The following is a 21,072-nucleotide window of genomic DNA, read 5'->3' as shown; positions in this document are numbered from 1 at the left end:
AGTTACCATGTGAAAATGACTATACAGACCTAAAGAGGAAATGACAATACAACACTTAGACCCCCAAATGTGCATATCAACTAAGAGATTTTTTCTGTGTGCTTGTCATTGTGCCCAATGTTTCTCACGTCTTGCTGGTAGAGGAAGTTGGGTTGAGTTGGGTGTGAGAGGCAAGTTTGTAATTGGGGTCTATGCAGTTCAAAACGAACTTACTATAAACCTGTTTGTGCATTGGTTCAGAAATGATATTACACACTGTAGATTATAGATTCAGTCAAATCTGTTCCATAAGGTAATTTACAGTCTACTATATTCTATAACAGGAAAAATATAATATAATATTGGTTGTATTCAGTTACATTTGTGAATCACTTGTACAGTTTCAGTATTTCTTCTTTCATGTCATAGACAGCCTTATACTTCAGTATTAGGAGCTGACTTCTCTTTGCTCCGACTGGTGTCCACTGACTTGTAAGAATGACTTTGTGTAAGAACGAGATTCAGAAACTTCTTCCTGGAAGGCAGTCTCCAATATATTCAGGATGGACTTGCGGACTTTATCATTGAAATCATGGCCCATGAACACGTACAGCAGTGGGTTCAGACAACTGTTGAGAAAGGCCAGGCTGGTTGCTATAGGGACTCCGATGGTGGTGACATGGCCTAATGTTTCACTTGCATGATTAGCCAAGTGATGTACCATCTCAATTAAAGAGAAGATGTGATAAGGAGCCCAGCACAGGAAAAAAGTGGTGATAACTGCAGCGATGATCTTAAAGGGGCGACTTGACTGGCTGGCAACAGTACAACAACAGGACTATGCTGCAGCAGAAACAATTGATGAGAGGTACAACAGATGTACCTGTAACTGTGTAATACATTTGAACATTCAACTAATGTTGATGAATTTATTTTATTATTTTTTACTTTATCTTATTTAATTTAATTAGCTGTTCAGTTATATTTGATTTGAATTATTTATTTTCCAACATGAAGGACTAAATGCTGTGACGAGCAGCAATGAATTTCCATCGTGGTGATGAATAGAGTTTTATCTAATTTATTTATTGGACTTAAAGTAGCTTAATTTAAATATACCAATGATGATCAACCATGTCTTTAAATGTAGAATATAACCTCTGAATACTAAACAAGAAGAAGCACTTTATTAATCCCTCTCGGGGAAATTCAATTAAAGCTCTCAAATTCCCAGAAAAGTGAACATAACCTCAGTGTCCTCAAATATTAGCTGCGCTACTGCCTTAACATACACTCCCGAGTCTGATAGTGAATTTGTTGCTAGGACTTGTCCCCACCTGAGTCAGTCACACATTGCATGAAGGTGAAAGGGGAACTTCATTTGAATTAAAATGTACTTTAAGATGCAAAACAGTTTTCTCTGTTTATCAATAAATATTATGATCCAAGGCACAATCTTTGGTGACATTATTTATTGATTACAGTATGCATTATGGGTGGAAAACAGACAAGTCCAAATAGTATTTCAATAATGGAAAATAATGACTAAGAAAACAATTGAAATCAAAATCAAATGAAGAATGTAGCTTTCATAGACAGAGTCACATTAAATATAAATGTTTATCAAACCAGCAGTCCAAATAAAGGTGAAACATTTTCTATGGTGTCAGTATGGAAGGCATCAACATAGATTGATGGCATCTGCTCAGCACAATATAAGAAATAAACATTTCAGGGTGATCTGTGCGGTGAAAATGAACATAGAGGGAAAATGAGCAAAGTTAACAAACATAAGATTTACATCCAAAATTGTGCAGATATATACAACTGGGATTTGTATTGTTTGAGTGTTTTCTTTGCTGTCACATACAGGCAAGGAAATTATAATAAAAACATGTTGCATAAGTGACAGATGGAAAAAAACAAAGCTTTATTTGCTTGCTTGTGTTACACAAATATAACCATAAACTCATAAGAAATACCTATTTTGAAATAACTCTAGGGTTCTTTCGTTCAGGAAATGACATTTCACAAATTCCCTTTAGCTCTATTGTGGTACAGACTGAAGGCACTGCTGTGACTCAATGATCAGCCAACAACAGAAATGCGTAGATCTCTTATAGCCATTTGCTCTCTTTAACTAAAAGCATTCCACTACTACCTTGCTTATCAAAGGTTAAGCTCACAAAAGACATCACAACATGATGTACATTATGACCATCAGTTCACATAAAACTCACATATCCTAAATCAAACTACAAGATGTTGAAATGCTTCAATCTTGGATAAGTTTTCCACCTTGACTGTATAAAGACAAAAAAAGCAAAAAAACATCGACATAGACAGCCTTATACTTCAGTATCAAGAGCTGACTTGTCATTGGTCCGACTGGTTTCCACTGACTTTGCGTCAGTGTGAGATCCAGAAACTTCTTCCTGGAAGGCAGTCTTCAATATATTCAGGATGGATTTGCGGACTTTATCCTTGAAATCTTGGCCCATGAACACGTACAGCAGTGGGTTCAGACAACTGTTGAGAAAGGCCAGGCTGGTTGCTATAAGGACTCCGATGGTGGTGACATGGCTTAATGTTTCACTTCAATAAGTGTAATTCACCATCTCAATTAAAGAGAAGATGTGATAAGGAGCCCAGCACAGGAAAAAAGTGATGATAACTGCAGCGATGATCTTAAAGGGGCGACTTGACTGGCTGGCCAGAGTGCGGTTTCTTCTGATACGATGGATTATCACAGCATAACAGGAGACAATGACAGTGAAGGGGACAACAAATCCCAGGAGGAAGCGGGTGATGGTCATGGCCTGATGACGAAACAGACTCAGCTGAAACACATACAGTGATTCATTGTCATCAGAGAAGGCAAAGTTGTAGAAGCAGTTGATGATGTCTTTATTGAAAAATGATGGCCCAGTATCCCTGAAGATGAAGTATGGAGCGCTGAGAATCAGAGATACCACCCAAACACCCAGACTCACACAGGAAGCCTTGCGTACATTTCAATGGTTCTGGGCCCAGATGGGCCACACCACAGACACACATCTGTCCACGCTGATCACCATCAGAATGTAGACACTGGCAAAGATGTTCAGAAAGCTTATAGTGCTGTTCAGCTTGCACATGAACTTACCGAAAGGCCAGTGGAAACCCGAAGCCAAGTACACCACACTCAGGGGCAAACTTGCTGTGAAGAGGAAGTCTGCCACAGCGAGGTTGAGGAACCAAACTGTGTTAACTGTTTTACTGGCCATTCACAACTGTCAGTGTACCATTTTCTTGTAGCACATATTCTCGAGAGACTTCAAATCCATTGGATGAGCCATCAAAGGAAAATGACTCCAAAGGTCCATGAATGGCCATGTGGGTCAACACATTAGAGTACTGACTGAACCCATCACCACACTCCGTGCAGATGAAGGTACATGATTCTCCCCCCAACTGCGTTGAAGCAATAGTATTCACTAATTTCTGCTTTTCCATGATGATCCGTGATGGCATCACTTTTTAAACTGCAAATATGAGTTGCTCTGTCCAGACATTCACATATTGGTTTCAATGCGAGAATCAGTGTGTCCACTCTCTCAACAGGCTGGTTCTTAAAAAGATGTCCGCGCGAGCTGAACGTTCATCCCTCTGTTTAGGTTTTCCATATTGTATCAGCACCTGGGGGATAAAAAAAGAAAATCAACACACAATTGGGGGCAAAATGTTTGTGACAACATTTCAAAAAGATATGCCTGATGACTATGTAGTGTTACTTTGCATTCTTCTCAAATAACCCAAGCCTGGTCAGATGACACGTTGATTAATTGAGATGCCAATGGTTTGAACAGCCTCACTGAGGTTTGAAAGGGTTTTTAGCTCGACCGTGTTCACTGTGGCCACCAGATGAAGCTGTTAGACAAAATAATACCTGCTAAAAAAAAAGGCATGTGCCGCTATATTCAAGTAAGCAATACACTTAGTGTTTTCATCAATGTTTTTAAATGGAAATGCACTTGATTGCAGTTTGAGTGTAACGTCTTTTGATCTGATGCTTAGCTAGCTTGTAATTAGTGTTTTCGCTTTCCTCTAGTCCAGGGGTTCCCAAAGTGTGGGTCGCGAGAGAGGATTTTCAGAATCCTCTCGATGTGACCCCTGAGGTGATTACGACAGATTAACGAAAGTATCATTTGCAGGTGACAGGTCACTTTACAGCGCCACAGTAAACATCACAGACGTCACACATGTCAGAGTGCACCAGTAGAGATCAGCCCAAATCAATACACTAGGCCAGGGGTATTCAACTAAAATTCTAAGACGTCCAGTTAGAGAAGATTTCCGTGATCAAAGGTCCGGAGCATCATAATGTCTAACTTGCGTTATGAATTAGTGTAATATATATTGAAGTAGCCTGGTAGCTGTATCAACGTCTGCACGTCATCAACAACTTTTCTAATAAAGAAAGAACAATTTAAAAACATTTGGACAATATTTATTGTCACTTAACATTGAACTATACAGATATATATAATACTATAGATATGTATAGTGTTCTTCTCGGGTTGCATTTAAAAATAAAAATGAGAAAATAAATAAAACAGCTTTTGAAAAATTGTGCATCTTAAAATAAAGTGCTTAATTTTAGAAATATTAAATGTTCAACACAGGCTAGCACAGCCTGGGTTAAACTTTTATTTGTGGCTGATGATGCTGACAGGTGGCTTATTTGCTTTATTCAGTTACAAATCAAAATCACATTGGGCTCTGAGTGCTTATTTTCTGTGACCTCAGTTCAGACTTTTTCTTTTGTGATCAAATTTTTATTGATGTTAACACACAACATGTACACCCAAGAGAATAACGTTTTTTTTTTCTTAAATGAAATAACTTAAAGTACACAAGATAAAGAAAAATGAGATACAGCAATTACTTGCAAAATATTGAATGCAGAGTAGAGTACATATGTAAGCTAAAAATAATAACAGACAAATCAAAATAAGTTAAAACCAAATAAAACAAACCCAACCCTCCCTCCCAGACCTATAAACACTCACAGACAAAGACACACACACACACACACACACCAGGTGTTCGCTGATGGGTGCCGGCACTCCATCAGCGCTATCAGACAGGATTGTATACCATCACTAACACATGCACACACAGGGAAACGCTAGGTTGCAATTTGGAAGACTGGATTAGGGAAAGGGAGAAATCATTCTAAAAGATCTTTGAAGGAATCAACTGCAAAGCGCCAATTGTTTACATTAGTGTCACTTGTCCTATTTATTCGGCAGACGACAACTCTAGATAAACAACATCCAGAGATGCAAAGACCCAGTGTCTGAAGGTGAGGGAATTAGGAGGCTTCCATCGAACCGCAACCATCTTTTTAGCAACTGTTAGGTCAGCTAGTAAGATGCGCCTCTCAAGCTTGGATATATTGAGCTTGGACAGATCATTTAACAGAAGGACAGGCACAGTCACCAGCACTGTCACTGAAAGCACACGTGACATGCCAGAAGCCACTTTATTCCAAAACAGTGCGACTGGAGGACAGTCCCACATCAAGTGACTGAACATGCCACGGGCCTTCATAGTGCATAAACTACACGATCGTCTATTAATTTCATGCAGTGCAATTTATAAAGGAGGATGAATGGGTAAAGGTTGCTGCTACGGGACACCATGTGCCTTGAGAGCAGATCTGAGCTGCAAATAGAAGAAAAACGAGCTACCTGGAAGATCGAACGCGTTCTTAAATTTCTTGAAAGGAGCGCAAACCCCTATCATCATAAATGTCACTCAAGTGGTGAATACTGCTGTTGCTCCAATGAGAGGATGACACAGGTCTCCCGCCGATTAGCAGACCTTTATTGTCAAATATAGGAGAAAGCGTGTGCCACTCACAGGAAGTCTTACATTGCGATTCAGCTACGCACCAGATCTGGATGAGATGTGAAACTATAGGGCCAAAGCGGATAACCAATGCACATCTTACCGGCCATTGTCCATTCACATCCGACATGCACAGCGGATCCGTCGTGATATAGATCAAAAACAAATAGCTAACAAATAGCAAACAAACCGGCTGTTTTAGTTTAAAGTCCAAAGTATATTACGTGGTATGGGATCCACAAATCAGGCAGTAGGCTCGCAAGTTAGTCTGACCAGCCAAACAAAGATGAAGACAAATCCGTCTCAAGACGAGTCTAACGTCAGACAAAAATCAGCCCGCAGAAATAATCCAAAACTCTGGAAGAGATCCCAGTCCACGCAGAGCAGTGTGCATTTAGTCCAAAACAGTGAGGCCATGTAGTTTAGCACGATCCAAAGGGCCGCTATTCACCATCAGAAGAGCGCACAGGATCCCCATACGCAGCCTGCACTGCCGGTAGGGAGACGATGAAGTCCTCGGCATGTCCCGTGGACTGAAACGTCTTAATTTGACCAGCCTCCTTGACTTTCAGTGTCGCAGGGTAAAGGAGGAAGAATTCCACACCTTTGGCCCGGGCTGCATCCATGGCTCGGGAGAAAGCCTGGCGACGCTTAACAGTGTAGCTGCTGTAGTCAGGGGAGAAGCGAATCCTCCGTTCATCAATCGTGAGCAGAGCTTTCTTCGCGGCACGGAGGATGTCTTGGCGGGAGGTGTAACGGAGAACGCTGAAAATCAAAGTGCGGGTGGCGCCCTCCTGCTTCTTACCTGTTGTCGCTGTAGATACGATGAGCTCGCATTAACTCGCCCTGTAGATTACCTAAGGAGGCGAACCACTTCGGAAGAGAGTGTGTCAGAAATTGGATGGCGTTAGACCCTTCCAGACCTTCTGCCAGCCCAGTTATCCGAATGTTGCAACTTCTGCTCTGGTCCTCCATGTCCCCTAGCTTAAGTTGCACCAAGTTCAGCACAGCCTCGTGGGTGGCTTGCATCTCCGAATTGTTCCCCACATCACCCCGTATCTTGCACATGCCGATGCTTTCAGTTAGTGCCACCAAGTCTGTTTGGATAGCAGGTAATTTTCCCTCCGTTTCCTTCCCCATCTGTTGAAGTTGGTCGAAGTGCGAGTCCAAGTAGCTTCGTTGCTTCTCCAGCACCGCGTTGGCCTCTACGTCAGACTGTTCCCTTGTTTCGGAACCATTCCTACACGACGATTATTTGCTCGTTTTAGACATTGCCTTCAATCAGATACTCACATTGGCTAAAATATTTAAAAACAAGTCGTCTCAATGGTATAATCTAACAGAATTAGCAACACTGGGTTAAGCCGGTTCAATCTATGCTGCCATCTTGGCCAGCTGATCATGTGACTCCTCAGTTCAGACTTGAGTGGATATGTTTGGTCAAAAACACTGTGCTTTGCCTCATAGTGGCGTTTCACATCACCACTTTTAATGAGCACCACGGTCTCTGAGCATATGAGACACTGGTTTTGTGCTCCCAGTGGGAAGGATGACCATGAATGAGTCTGTCCATTCTGGGTTGAAAGCTCTGTTGACTTTTCTCTTCTTGGAGAGCGCCATAAGTAGTTATTTTTCTCTCCCTGTCTGCCGCTCACTCGTCTCTTCCTCTGTGTTTCTCACCCTTTCTCCGTCTTCTCTCCCTGTATCGCTAACTCGTCTTTCCGTCTGTCACTCGCCCCTCATCTGTCTGTATTCAGAGTCGCAATGTTTGCCACCAGGAATGCACGGATTTGATTGGCTGAGTAGCATCACGTGGGATGGCTTAACTCGCATGCCGCTAAACCAGTGGCATAAAAACAAAAAAAGCTGCTCCGGTTAACATAGAATTGAAAATCCCTTAATAATTTATTGATTATAGGTCCGGATAGGTCGGCGTCTGAATCCGGACCGCCTGTTAGTGACCCCTGCACTAGGCTTTAAGCCAGGGGTGTCAAACTCCTTTTAGTTCAGGGGCAACATAGTGCCCAATTTGATCTCAAGACCAGGAAACGGTCCATTTTTCTTGGAAGACTCTACACTGTGTCCACTTTTCTCCTTTTTTGACAAAGACATTTTGGGTAATGAGGCTGCGAGTGTAATGTTGACAGAACCCGCCAGCTCCAGAAGTTCTTTTACCTGGCAGCTCCAACATGAACAGTTTGCTTGCTTGGCAGTGTTGTGTGCGACTCCCGGTGGACACATTTGAAATAGCAGTTACTTTTATTGAAAAATTGCAGTTAATGTCTTCGCTGTAATTTTTACACTTTGCAAAATCATCACGCGGGCCGGATTGGACCCTCTGGCCAGGATATTATTTTCCAAAATGAAACGTTGGTTAATACTGACCAAAGACAAGGCAGAGAGGCCAGCGGAGAAGGGAGTAGAGGAGAGCGGAGAACCGCCGTCAGAAAGGCCATCGACTTCTGGCGCGGGAGGTAAGGGGGTCCATAACCAGTCAGACCAGCCTTCCTCCAAGTGTCACAAGTATCGAGAGGAATATATCCAGTATGGATTCACATGCGTCGTTATCAATGAATTACAACATCCCCAATGCGTAGTGTGCACTGAGGTGCTTGCCCATGAGAGCTTGAAGCCCGTAAAAAGCAGATTTTTTCTGCCGAAAGGAGAGAGAATTGCAAGGCCAAAAAAAAGTCATAACTAACCAAACAATCCCTACCAAAGCTCAAAAGGCATCATATGGAGGTGGCATATTTAATTGCACAGGCAAAAAAAGCCACACACAATCGGGGAAACCCTAATAAAACCTGCTGCTATCGCTATGAATCGGGCAATGCTTGGGGAAAAACGGGCTCGGGAGCTAGAAGCAGTGCCGCTGTCTGACGGGACCATATCCCGGCACATCACGGACATGGCCCAGGACAAAGTGTCAGCTGATTGACAGAATGAAGAAAGGGAAATATGCTTTGCAGTTAGATGAATCCACAGATGTATCAAACTCTGCCCAGCTGCTTGTTTTTGTTAGATACAGTTTTGAGTGGAAACTTAACGAGGACAAGCGGTTTTGCACCCCGCTGGAGGTAAAGTGTACAGGCGAGGACATTTTCACAAAACTTAAACTAAAAGAAGCGGGACTGTCTTGGGATGAGTGCATCGGTGTGTGCAATGATGGTGCTGCAGCAATGCTGGGGGAAACTCTGCCCAGCTGCTTGTTTTTGACAGATAGTTTTGAGGGGAAACTTAACGAATTACTGATGGCCACCACGTCAACAAATGCAAGTGCACTGAGAGAGTCATACTTAGTGACTATCCGTATTGCTAAGGCGAAGAAACCTTTTACAATTGGTGAAGAATTGATCCTTCCCGCCGCTAAGGACATTTGCCATGAACTTCTAGGAGAAGATTAACGGCAGTTAAAAAGATAGCCCACTAATTCAACGCAATGGTGAGTTTTTTAATGCAGTTTATATTGTTTTTATGCCGGTTGTAACATTTCATTTGGTCACATTTATCCCCCGACACTTTGAAGGCTGGTCCTTTAAAATATTATCTTACATGAAACCGGTCCGTCGCGCAAAAAAAGGTTGAGGACCGCTGCTCTAGACCTAAAAAGGTTCAAGTTAAAACAAGGCGATAGGATTATCTTAAACAGTCCAATTTATCACTGTGAGTGCTCTACCATCCACAAAGGACACGAGTAGCCAGAGGTGCCTGAAATAAGTCCTCTGCATTATCAGGCCCATTAACAAGTCCCAGTCTCTCATGCCCCTTTCAGACCAATATAGTGACCCAAATCTCTAGTCTAACTAAAAGGTCATCCTACATTATCCAACCTGGCTTCATAACCAAAAGATGGGATAAATGCAAGGTTGGAACCCGCCTGTCTTTGGTGAATTGGATTAGACGTTTTATTTTATTTTTTTCGATCCTGACATTAAACATTTATGTAACCAACTACCATCAGGGTTCCGCCATGCGTATTGTAAACCCCGCCGGGCCTAAGCATCTTTTTTTAAATGTGTTTTTAAGCTAAAGTAATAGCTTGATGCACAGGTTGTACGTTTAACACAAGCACGCGAGTGTGTGTGTGTGTTTGTGTGTGAGAGAGAAATTAGGATTTTCTTAAACTGCCAATCTGCAATCACCATTTGGAAATCGTCTACGCTCAGTCCACTGTAGCATGTTGGGCAAAAGTGAGTGTGTGGGTCGAGGGAGAGAGTGAAGGAACGATTGTGTGTGCAGTAAGTAACACAAAGTCAGTTGTAACGTAGCCATGCAGTGTGTGTACAGTTTATTTGTTGATGAATAAATGCTCCAACTCCTCAAGACCAACTACTGATAAAAGTGAAGGGACTATGGTTAGCTCATAAACTGGCAGCGACAACAATGGCTTATGCTTAAGGTGGGCTGACATTTAAGGTGGACCAGCTCTTCTCATGTGACAAGCCGCTCCTCCGAGTTTTTGCAGAGCAGTGCCTTTAAAAAAGGGACAAAGGTGAATACATATGCAATCAATTAGTTTGTGTTGTATAGTGCAGTGCAGTTGATTGGACAGTGACATTTTGTGTCTTTGTGCGCAGATCATTCACTTGCTCCGATTTTGCTGCTGTATCAGGAAACGTTGCAAGATTTTACTTAGGGCTTCGTGACAAATCAAAATCATCAAGTGTGTATTTCAGAGTCACCTTTGTAATAACACTTTGTGTGCACGAAACATTTTTCATTATAGCCGAGGTGGAATTATCCCACGTTTTCCACACCTTCTGGCCAACTGTTTGGGGAGAATAGGGATTTCTGGCACAACCTCACCAAGGTGCATGGACCAACAAAGCAAGCTACTGACCTCACACATCCTGTGAACAGTACAGATGTTTTAAAGCATGTCCAGGAAAGTTATTGCCAAAGTTCTTAAAACCAAGTTGTGAACACAACTTGCAAATACATTCCATTGTGTACTAAGATGTTTGTGTATGTGTAGGAGTTCGCGATTATCGTGAGCAGCTGAGTGTGCAGCAAAGGGGGCGACTGAACACTTCGTTAACAGACATCTATTGTAGATAGGAAGGTGGTTAACGTTAGCATGCTTTGAAAGCTTGTGTTAAATTGAAAATAATACGCAAAAATAAAAGGCGAGGGCTCCTTGAAAATGGTAGAGCTACAGACAGGCATAAAGTAAGATAAGCCATCACAATGTTTCAACTGAACGTGAAGCTGTGGGCTAATATTGTGGTCCGACGATAGCTCACGTTAGCTGCTGCTAGCTAACGCTACTTAGCAACGGGAGAAAAGCACTGTGATTTCTATACAAACATGCACTTAGGAGTCAGCCGATTAGCTCGATGCAATCATGATTTACCATGCAATCTGGTACATCTTAGCACAGAGTCAAATTAATGTGCAGCGACCCGTTAGTAGTGATGTGTCCTTTCGTGTCGAGGCTTCGAAGCGTGTGTCGATTAATCGTACAAGATTTTTGTAAAGCGCGTATCGAGGCTTGTGTTGATGACGTATGTGACAACGTTCGAAGCCTCGCGAACAGGTTCGCAGGTTTGGAACGCGATTCGAAATATAAGGGGGAGCGAACCGCAATTGAGCCCCCTTATAATTAACACTTTATATAACAGCAAATGTGTGGGTTGTTGTTGTCGTAGTATGCATTGTTGCTGTTGAGTTGTTGGTATTGCGTTTGTATTGGATCATTATGGAGCCAGCCTACTAGCAAAACAATTGTTATGCACGCCAGCATCATCTTCCTTGTGAGCAATTAAAGATACCAAATCTAAATCTGTTGAAAAGATCATGTACATTACACATCCCTGGTGACGCAGCTCATAGAGCAGGCGACCCACATTCAAATGCTTCCTGCAGCAGCCCGGGGTTCGACTCAGACCTGCTGCTATTTGCTGCATGTCATTCCCCTTCTCTCTGTCCAATCTTAAACTGCACTATCAATAAAAGGCGTAAAAAGCCCACATTATTTTCCAGTCACTCTCTTCTCAATAACACGTAATAACATCAATCTTTATTTTTAAATAGAACATTATATTCAGTCTTATATGTGTGCGTCAAAGAATCTTCAGGGCAAAGATACTTTAAATCTACTGCAGCTTTGCACTTCACCGGTTTTACATGTATTGTCCACTTGATGGCGCAGTAGAGCAAATGAAGCACCATGAAGCTTCTGCCCATGAGCGAACCAATTGGATGGAAATCTTCAATGCTTCATGAAGCTTCATCTCGCCATCACTACCCGTTAGTACAGGTCTGTGTCTAATATCTGTTTAGCGCTGCAGGCCGAGGCTACGTCTCCTGGCCGGACTCCGGAGCTTATTAAAATGGTAACGGCCGTGACGACATGACGCACGTTGCATGACACAAACATGATACAAAATAAATCCATGGTGGTGCCACATGCAGTGTAGATGTGAATCAGGGGCATGGGAAATAGACATGTCATGATGAGTTACCATGTGAAAATGACTATATAGACCAAAAGAGGAAATGACAATACAACACTTAGACCCCAAAAAGTGCATATCAACTAAGAGATTTTTTCTGTGGGCTTGTCATTGTGCCCAATTTTTTTCTCACGTCTTGCTGGTAGAGGAAGTTGGGTTGAGTTGGGTGTGAGAGGCAAGTTTGTAATTGGGGTCTATGCAGTTCAAAACGAACTTGCTATAAACCTGTTTGTGCATTGGTTCAGAAATGATATTACACACTGTAGATTATAGATTCAGTCAAATCTGTTCCATAAGGTAATTTACAGTCTACTATATTCTATAACAGGAAAAATATAATATAATATTGGTTGTATTCAGTTACATTTGTGAATCACTTGTACAGTTTCAGTATTTCTTCTTTCATGTCATAGACAGCCTTATACTTCAGTATTAGGAGCTGACTTCTCTTTGCTCCGACTGGTGTCCACTGACTTTGTGTAAGAACGAGATCCAGAAACTTCTTCCTGGAAGGCAGTCTCCAATATATTCAGGATGGATTTGCGGACTTTATCCTTGAAATCTTGGCCCATGAACACGTACAGTAGTGGGTTCAGGCAACTGTTGAGAAAGGCCAGGCTGGTTGCTATAGGGACTCCGATGGTGGTGACATGGTCTAATGTTTCACTTGTATGATTAGTCATGTGATTCACCATCTCAATTAAAGCCATGATGTGATAAGGAGCCCAGCACAGGAAAAAAGTGATGATAACTGCAGCGATGATCTTAAAGGGGCGACTTGACTGGCTGGCCAGGGTGCGGTTTCTTCTGAGACGATGGATTATCACAGCATAACAGGAGACAATGACAGTGAAGGGGACAACAAATCCCAGGAGGAAGCGGGTGATGGTCATGGCCTGATGACGAAACTGTCGCAGCTGATTCACAGACGGTGTTTCATAGTCATCAGAAAAAGCAAAGTTGTTGAAGCAGTTGATGATGGCTTCATTGTTATATGACGGCCCAGTATCCCTGAAGATGAAGTATGGAGCGCTGAGAATCAGAGCCAGCCCCCAAACACCCAGACTCACACAGGAAGCCTTGTGTACACTTCGGTGGTTCTGGGCCCAGATGGGCCACACCACAGACACACATCTGTCCACGCTGATCACCACCAGAATGTAGACACTGGCAAACATGTTCAGAAAGCTTATAGTGCTGTTGAGTTTGCACATGAATTTGCCAAAAGGCCAGTGGAAATCCATAGCTGTGTAGGTCACACTTAGAGGCAAAAATGCTGTGAAGAGGAAGTCGGCCACAGCGAGGTTGAGGAACCAAACTGTGTTAACTGTTTTCTTCATCTTGAATCCGGTAACCCAGATAACCACTCCATTCCCGAGCACACCGAGAACAAAGGCCAGGCAGTAAACAATGAGAGACATGGTGTGGAGAGACTGTCTCACCTCATCATGCTCATCAATAAACTCAGAGCCATTATTTCCAGATACGACTGTTGAATTGGTGGGATAGGAAGGGGTAGTAGTCATCTCCATTATTGTCTTGAGCCCTGCAATGGCAACATGAAGAAACAATATGAACATTTAAAATTTTTCTCTTACATAGATATCTATAACAGTCCCTAATGATATAATGGTGCAAAAGATCTTATGTATATAGCATACCAAGAACAAAGTCCAGGCAGTTAATATTTAGAGACTTTCTCAGCTCAGTATACTCAACATACTCATCATAATCATCATACTATAAGGTATTTCCACCATATACAGTACATCTATTGTATTCATCATGATACATCATGATACATCACGATACATCATGAAACATCATGAAACAATATGAAACATCACGATACATCACGAAACATCACGAAACATCACGATACATCACGAAACATCACGATACATCACGAAACATCACGAAACATCATGAAACATCATGCATGAGTCATATGCATTATTTATGTGCATATGTGCATTTTGTTCTTATCCAAATCTAAATTACCTTTTAAAAAATGCTTTTCAACTTCTGTGTGAGTTTCGAGAGGTCATCAGTCTGCGAGAGAAATGATTGTCTAATAAAGTTCCTTTATTTATTTATTTGCTTATTTTACACTTAGCAATTATATACATAAAGATTAAAAGCATAGCATGCACATGCAAACAGCACATCTCCTTAGAATAAAAAATAAATTCTAATGCACGTAAAGGAAGAAAAAATGTGATGATATTGTACAATTTGCAGACATAGCGTTAAAATATAAGCTGGACAGCAGCCGAACTGTGCTTCTTCAATAACATCTTTGTCCACTTTGAAAAGCAGCAAACTCTCTGAAATATTCTTATTATTATATATTAATATTATTTAATCATTTAAATTAATGCCTTTGTTAGTAAGGTGTTTGTCAGGATAGCTATTGACATCATATGTTTTTATTAACTTATTTTTTTCTATTAATCTCTCACAAATTCAAAGGATAACATATAGCAACAGTACCTTTCCTAGAGTTCGTCAGTGGGATGATTATGTCTCCGCAGCACAAGTAAACCTGATCAAATTCTGACATCTTATAAAAGCATCTGCAATTTGTGACATCACAAGGCTGGCCCACATGTAGCATGCCTCCCTCATATGAAATGTTTGTCTTTTAATACTACTTGTAACTAATTCCACTTGAGCTGCAAGTTTCAGGAAATATTTAAAGTCCACTTTTCACTTTAAAAATAAATAAATATTATTTTAAATATTATTATAGTAAGTTTTCTAATTGAACTTTTTCTGAGCAATAGTTTAAGTCTTTACTGTCTATGTTTCATTACAAAGACACATGCCATGATCTGTAATGTCATGCCTTGTTGTGTGGAAATGAATTGTTCAATAAAAATATGAAAACAAATACAAGCAGGACGGTCTACACTCGTTCAGAGACTATAGGTTTTTGATTGTGTCCAAGTCCCCCCTGAAAAGAAAAAAGACCAAAAAGAAGTGCATGAGCCATTCTCATTTCTATTTGTGTTTATCTGTATTTACATCCCCTGACCACCAGGTGGCGCATCCCTCTTTTGAGATAAATGATAGATAAAAGGTTACTTAGGTGATCAGTGTAGTCATGTGTTGCTGCTTTGTGAGAGAGAGGCTTACAGTTTGTAACCACACCCCAGCCTAAGTGTATGCACAATTTTGTGGTTTGTACATTTGGTTAATTTCATGCAAGAAGGAAGCAAACGGACTATGCTGCAGCAGAAACAATTGATGAGAGGTACAACAGATGTACCTGTAACTGTGTAATACATTTGAACATTCAACTAATGTTGATGAATTTATTTTATTATTTTTTACTTTATCTTATTTAATTTAATTAGCTGTTCAGTTATATTTGATTTAAATTATTTATTTTCCAACATGAAGGACTAAATGCTGTGACGAGCAGCAATGAATTTCCATCGTGGTGATGAATAGAGTTTTATCTAATTTATTTATTGGACTTAAAGTAGCTTAATTTAAATATACCAATGATGATCAACCATGTCTTTAAATGTAGAATATAACCTCTGAATACTAAACAAGAAGAAGCACTTTATTAATCCCTCTCGGGGAAATTCAATTAAAGCTCTCAAATTCCCAGAAAAGTGAACATAACCTCAGTGTCCTCAAATATTAGCTGCGCTACTGCCTTAACATACACTCCCGAGTCTGATAGTGAATTTGTTGCTAGGACTTGTCCCCACCTGAGTCAGTCACACATTGCATGAAGGTGAAAGGGGAACTTCATTTGAATTAAAATGTACTTTAAGATGCAAAACAGTTTTCTCTGTTTATCAATAAATATTATGATCCAAGGCACAATCTTTGGTGACATTATTTATTGATTACAGTATGCATTATGGGTGGAAAACAGACAAGTCCAAATAGTATTTCAATAATGGAAAATAATGACTAAGAAAACAATTGAAATCAAAATCAAATGAAGTACAAAAGAATGTAGCTTTCATAGACAGAGTCACATTAAATATAAATGTTTATCAAACCAGCAGTCCAAATAAAGGTGAAACATTTTCTATGGTGTCAGTATGGAAGGCATCAACATAGATTGATGGCATCTGCTCAGCACAATATAAGAAATAAACATTTCAGGGTGATCTGTGCGGTGAAAATGAACATAGAGGGAAAATGAGCAAAGTTAACAAACATAAGATTTACATCCAAAATTGTGCAGATATATACAACTGGGATTTGTATTGTTTGAGTGTTTTCTTTGCTGTCACATACAGGCAAGGAAATTATAATAAAAACATGTTGCATAAGTGACAGATGGAAAAAAACAAAGCTTTATTTGCTTGCTTGTGTTACACAAATATAACCATAAACTCATAAGAAATACCTATTTTGAAATAACTCTAGGGTTCTTTCGTTCAGGAAATGACATTTCACAAATTCCCTTTAGCTCTATTGTGACTCAATGATCAGCCAACAACAGAAATGCGTAGATCTCTTATAGCCATTTGCTCTCTTTAACTAAAAGCATTCCACTACTACCTTGCTTATCAAAGGTTAAGCTCACAAAAGACATCACAACATGATGTACATTATGACCATCAGTTCACATAAAACTCACATATCCTAAATCAAACTACAAGATGTTGAAATGCTTCAATCTTGGATAAGTTTTCCACCTCAACTGTATAAAGACAACAAAAGCAAAAAAACGAATTATATAATATATGCATACAGTTTCAGTATTTCTTCTTTCATGTCATAGACAGCCTTATACTTCAGTATCAAGAGCTGACTTGTCATTGGTCCGACTGGTTTCCACTGACTTTGCGTCAGTGTGAGATCCAGAAACTTCTTCCTGGAAGGCAGTCTTCAATATATTCAGGATGGATTTGCGGACTTTATCCTTGAAATCTTGGCCCATGAACACGTACAGCAGTGGGTTCAGACAACTGTTGAGAAAGGCCAGGCTGGTTGCTATAGGGACTCCGATGGTGGTGACATGGCCTAATGTTTCACTTCGATAAGTGTAATTCACCATCTCAATTAAAGAGAAGATGTGATAAGGAGCCCAGCACAGGAAAAAAGTGATGATAACTGCAGCAATGATCTTAAAGGGGCGACTTGACTGGCTGGCCAGAGTGCGGTTTCTTCTGATACGATGGATTATCACAGCATAACAGGAGACAATGACAGTGAAGGGGACAACAAATCCCAGGAGGAAGCGGGTGATGGTCATAGCCTGAAGACGAAACAGACTGAGCTGAAACACAGACAGTGATTCATTGTCATCAGAGAGGGCAAAGTTGTAGAAGCAGTTGATGATGTCTTTATCGAAAAATGACGGCCCAGTATCCCTGAAGATGAAGTATGGAGCGCTGAGAATCAGAGATACCACCCAAACACCAAGACTCACATAGGAAGCCTTGCGTACACTTCGGTGGTTCTGGGCCCAGATGGGCCACACCACAGACACACATCTGTCCACGCTGATCACCATCAGAATGTAGACACTGGCAAAGATGTTCAGAAAGCTTATAGTGCTGTTCAGCTTGCACATGAACTTACCGAAAGGCCAGTGGAAACCCGAAGCCAAGTACACCACACTCAGGGGCAAACTTGCTGTGAAGAGGAAGTCGGCCACAGCGAGGTTGAGGAACCAAACTGTGTTAACTGTTTTCTTCATCTTGAATCCGGTAACCCAGATAACCACTCCATTTCCGAGCACACCGAGAACAAAGGCCAGGCAGTAGATAATGAGAGACATGATGTTGAGAGACTGTCTCACCTTAGCATACGCATCAATAAACTCAGAGCCATTATTTCCAGATACGACTGTTGAATTGGTGGGATAGGAAGCGGTAGTATTCATCTCCATTATTGTCTTGAGACCTGCAATGGCAACATGAAGAAACAATATGAGCGTTTTGCCCTATTTTACTTTTACATAGATATATGTATATACTGTATCCTATGACTCTATGAAGACCTCACAAAGATATGACTGGAACTGCAAAGTTGTAAAGTTATGGTAAATTCCTCTTTTATCACCTAATCTAAACCATATATATAAATATGTATTTATATTTTCACATACAATAATATATGAGATTGGCCAAGTCACAGAATACAAACATCATACAATATCATAATGAGAAATTTACATTTAAATATTATGAAACAATTTCTGATAAACTGAACACAAACTGAGCCAACAGCAGCCTCCCTCTGAGCTGTAGGTTATGGGGATATCAGATGTTGAAAAGCCTATTCTGCCCCTCGGTTTGTGTTTGTCTTATTAAAGATTAAAGTGCCTTCGCTGTTGGTGCTGCGGTCTCTTGGACTATCTTGGTCATCTAAAAATCAAAGACAATTCTTCCTCTCTGCTGATCTTCATAATAATAACTGTTTCCTCCCTGTTTGACTACTTTCACTGACCCTGAATCTGGTTTAATGCTAGTTTTCTGTTTTACTAGTAGACTTGTGTTTTTGTTTCTATATTATTTTATAAACTGTTAACAGGGTGTAGCCGCGAAAAAATCAGATTAGACGCACGCAATCATAAAATAACATTTACATTTGTTTTTGAAAATCATTACTCCACAGAAGCAGCAAGTTCTCTCAAATAAAGCGGTTTAGTTTATTTTATACATTTTTGAAATAGTTTTATTTTTTTTAATCAGATAAGAGGTCTTTATACCTCTATAAATTTGAACAAACTCGTTGGATTAATCTCATGTACAAATATAATTTTCTAAGAATAAAAAGCTAGCGTACCTTTCTCAAAACTTTCCAGGTGGTTGAAGACGAATCTCTGGCAGAAGTTCACGGAATAATATTGGTTAATTTCATGGATTTCAGGAAGTGCAAACACCACCCTAAAATATTTTTACTTCTTCTTTTCGCCTCGACCTGGGCGGTGGCTGGTAATGTGACGTCACCGCATATGTCGAGAATAAGAAAAAATATCTACTGAAGTCTTTTACATCTCTTGTATACATTTACATTTGAACTATTCGAGCATTGCACTTAAAATTACTATATTAAATTATAATTTTCAATTAAAAAACATTTCTTCATTGATATGAGATACATAATGCGAAGTGCAGTATAATAATACATCACACTGTTTGGAACAGCCCTTATAACTATGTCAGTGTTGATGCTTTGCTTTGACTGAGTGAATCAACGCATAGGTTGCTTATTCTAATGTCCCCTTCCTTCACCGCAGGGCACAAGAAAGTCACAGCATCATCTGTCAATACTTTAGATTAGCCAAACAGCTTTATAAAATAGCAGTTAACTCCCTCTTTGTCCACTTGAAGCTTGACACATAAACTATGCTGCCTCTGTAGATCCACTCCTGCAAACTAAAGAGATCTGATGTGATATTACATATTTTTTCTGACACATAATCATAATCAATATAAGTATCAGGGAAGTTGAACAAGTCTAGGTCCATCCTTTTTTGTACTCTTTAACAGATTTCCTTTAATATTTTGAAAGAGATCATGACACTGCAGTTGGCCATTACTGATAATTACTTGCTCATATAGGTTTGAGGAACCACAAAACGTTTCCAAAAACACTACCTACATCACTTTACTACTACTACTACTACTACTACTACTACTACTACTACTACTTACTACTACTACTACTACTACTACTACTACTACTACTACTACTACTACTACTACTACTACTACTACTACTACTACTACTACTACTACTACTACTACTACTACTACTACTACTACTTACTACTTACTACTACTACTACTACTACTACTACTACTACTACTACTACTACTACTTACTACTTACTACTACTACTACTACTACTACTACTACTACTACTACTACTACTACTACTACTACTACTACTACTACTACTACTACTACTACTACTACTACTACTACTACTACTACTACTACTACTACTACTACTACTACTACTACTACTACTACTACTACTACTACTACTACTACTACTACTACTACTACTACTACTACTACTACTACTACTACTACTACTACTACTACTATACTACTACTACTACTACTACTACTACTACTACTACTACTACTACTACTACTACTACTACTACTACTACTACTAATATGAATAGTACCATGCCATAAAACATAAATCTAACGGTCCATGCATTCATAATGTTAAACTTTTAATTATGACATGACCCCATTGATGAGGATCAGATTGTAACATACCAGTTTACCAACTATTACTTAAAATACTTAAAACTCCAAATATTATTGGAGCTGTTCAGTAAGTGAGTCCACTTTTACAGTTTAGCCTTGACTGAAACTTTCCCACAATGCACTCACAGTTGTATTTGACCACTCTCATTGGCAGCAGAGTATTGGCCCACAAATGTCTTTACTTTAAGATCATATCAAACAACAACTTAAAGATGATAATGACTGACAACATACTTTGCATACACCAGTAGCTTTATATTTTGAAAGGCTACAGAGGGATCTAAAAGTTTTGATGTGTTTTTCTTCACAAAGAGAGTAAAAATGTATTTATACTGTATATAAATAGGTTATCATAAATACTATTTCATTGACAAATGAACCATTAATGTTACCCAATTGAATATATCTGAATAATAGGACACAATATAGAAGCTATAATTGCTGACTGGCACTAAAAGCTTACTCAAAATATTTATACATAATTACAAATGACTGATGATTTACCCGCTTCCTGACGACTTGACTGGAA

General features: G+C 39.9%; 3 protein-coding genes across 4 annotated transcripts; all 3 read right to left on the bottom strand.

Annotated features, from left to right (window-relative positions):
- Positions 1-427: 427 nt before the first annotated feature.
- On the bottom strand, positions 428-11,382 carry LOC115021062 (chemokine-like receptor 1). The gene is given in 3 exon segments (XM_029451192.1): positions 428-794; positions 2,686-3,657; positions 11,228-11,382. Coding segments are annotated over 2 exon segments (927 nt in total). The 5' UTR covers positions 3,246-3,657; positions 11,228-11,382.
- Positions 1,581-19,155, bottom strand: LOC115021131 (chemokine-like receptor 1). 2 transcript variants are annotated; one of them, XM_029451305.1, is made up of 3 exons: positions 19,098-19,155; positions 17,091-18,212; positions 1,581-2,326 (listed from the first exon to the last, which is right to left on the bottom strand). In XM_029451305.1, exon 2 carries the CDS (start codon positions 18,196-18,198, stop codon positions 17,092-17,094), a length of 1,107 nt encoding a protein of 368 aa, XP_029307165.1. In that variant the 5' UTR covers positions 18,199-18,212; positions 19,098-19,155; the 3' UTR covers positions 1,581-2,326; position 17,091. The 2 variants fall into 2 exon arrangements, with proteins under 2 accessions (XP_029307165.1, XP_029307164.1); XM_029451304.1 differs by lacking the exon at positions 1,581-2,326 and having other exon boundaries at positions 16,175-18,212.
- On the bottom strand, positions 11,879-14,892 carry LOC115021061 (chemokine-like receptor 1). The gene is made up of 2 exons (XM_029451191.1): positions 14,823-14,892; positions 11,879-13,875 (listed from the first exon to the last, which is right to left on the bottom strand). The coding sequence occupies exons 1-2, from the start codon at positions 14,890-14,892 to the stop codon at positions 12,749-12,751; spliced, it is 1,197 nt and encodes a 398-aa protein (XP_029307051.1). The 3' UTR covers positions 11,879-12,748.
- Positions 19,156-21,072: the final 1,917 nt, after the last annotated feature.

Source organism: Cottoperca gobio, chromosome 16, assembly GCF_900634415.1.
Source record: "Cottoperca gobio chromosome 16, fCotGob3.1, whole genome shotgun sequence".
Taxonomy (NCBI): domain Eukaryota; kingdom Metazoa; phylum Chordata; class Actinopteri; order Perciformes; family Bovichtidae; genus Cottoperca; species Cottoperca gobio.
This window is presented reverse-complemented; position numbering and strand designations above follow the sequence as displayed.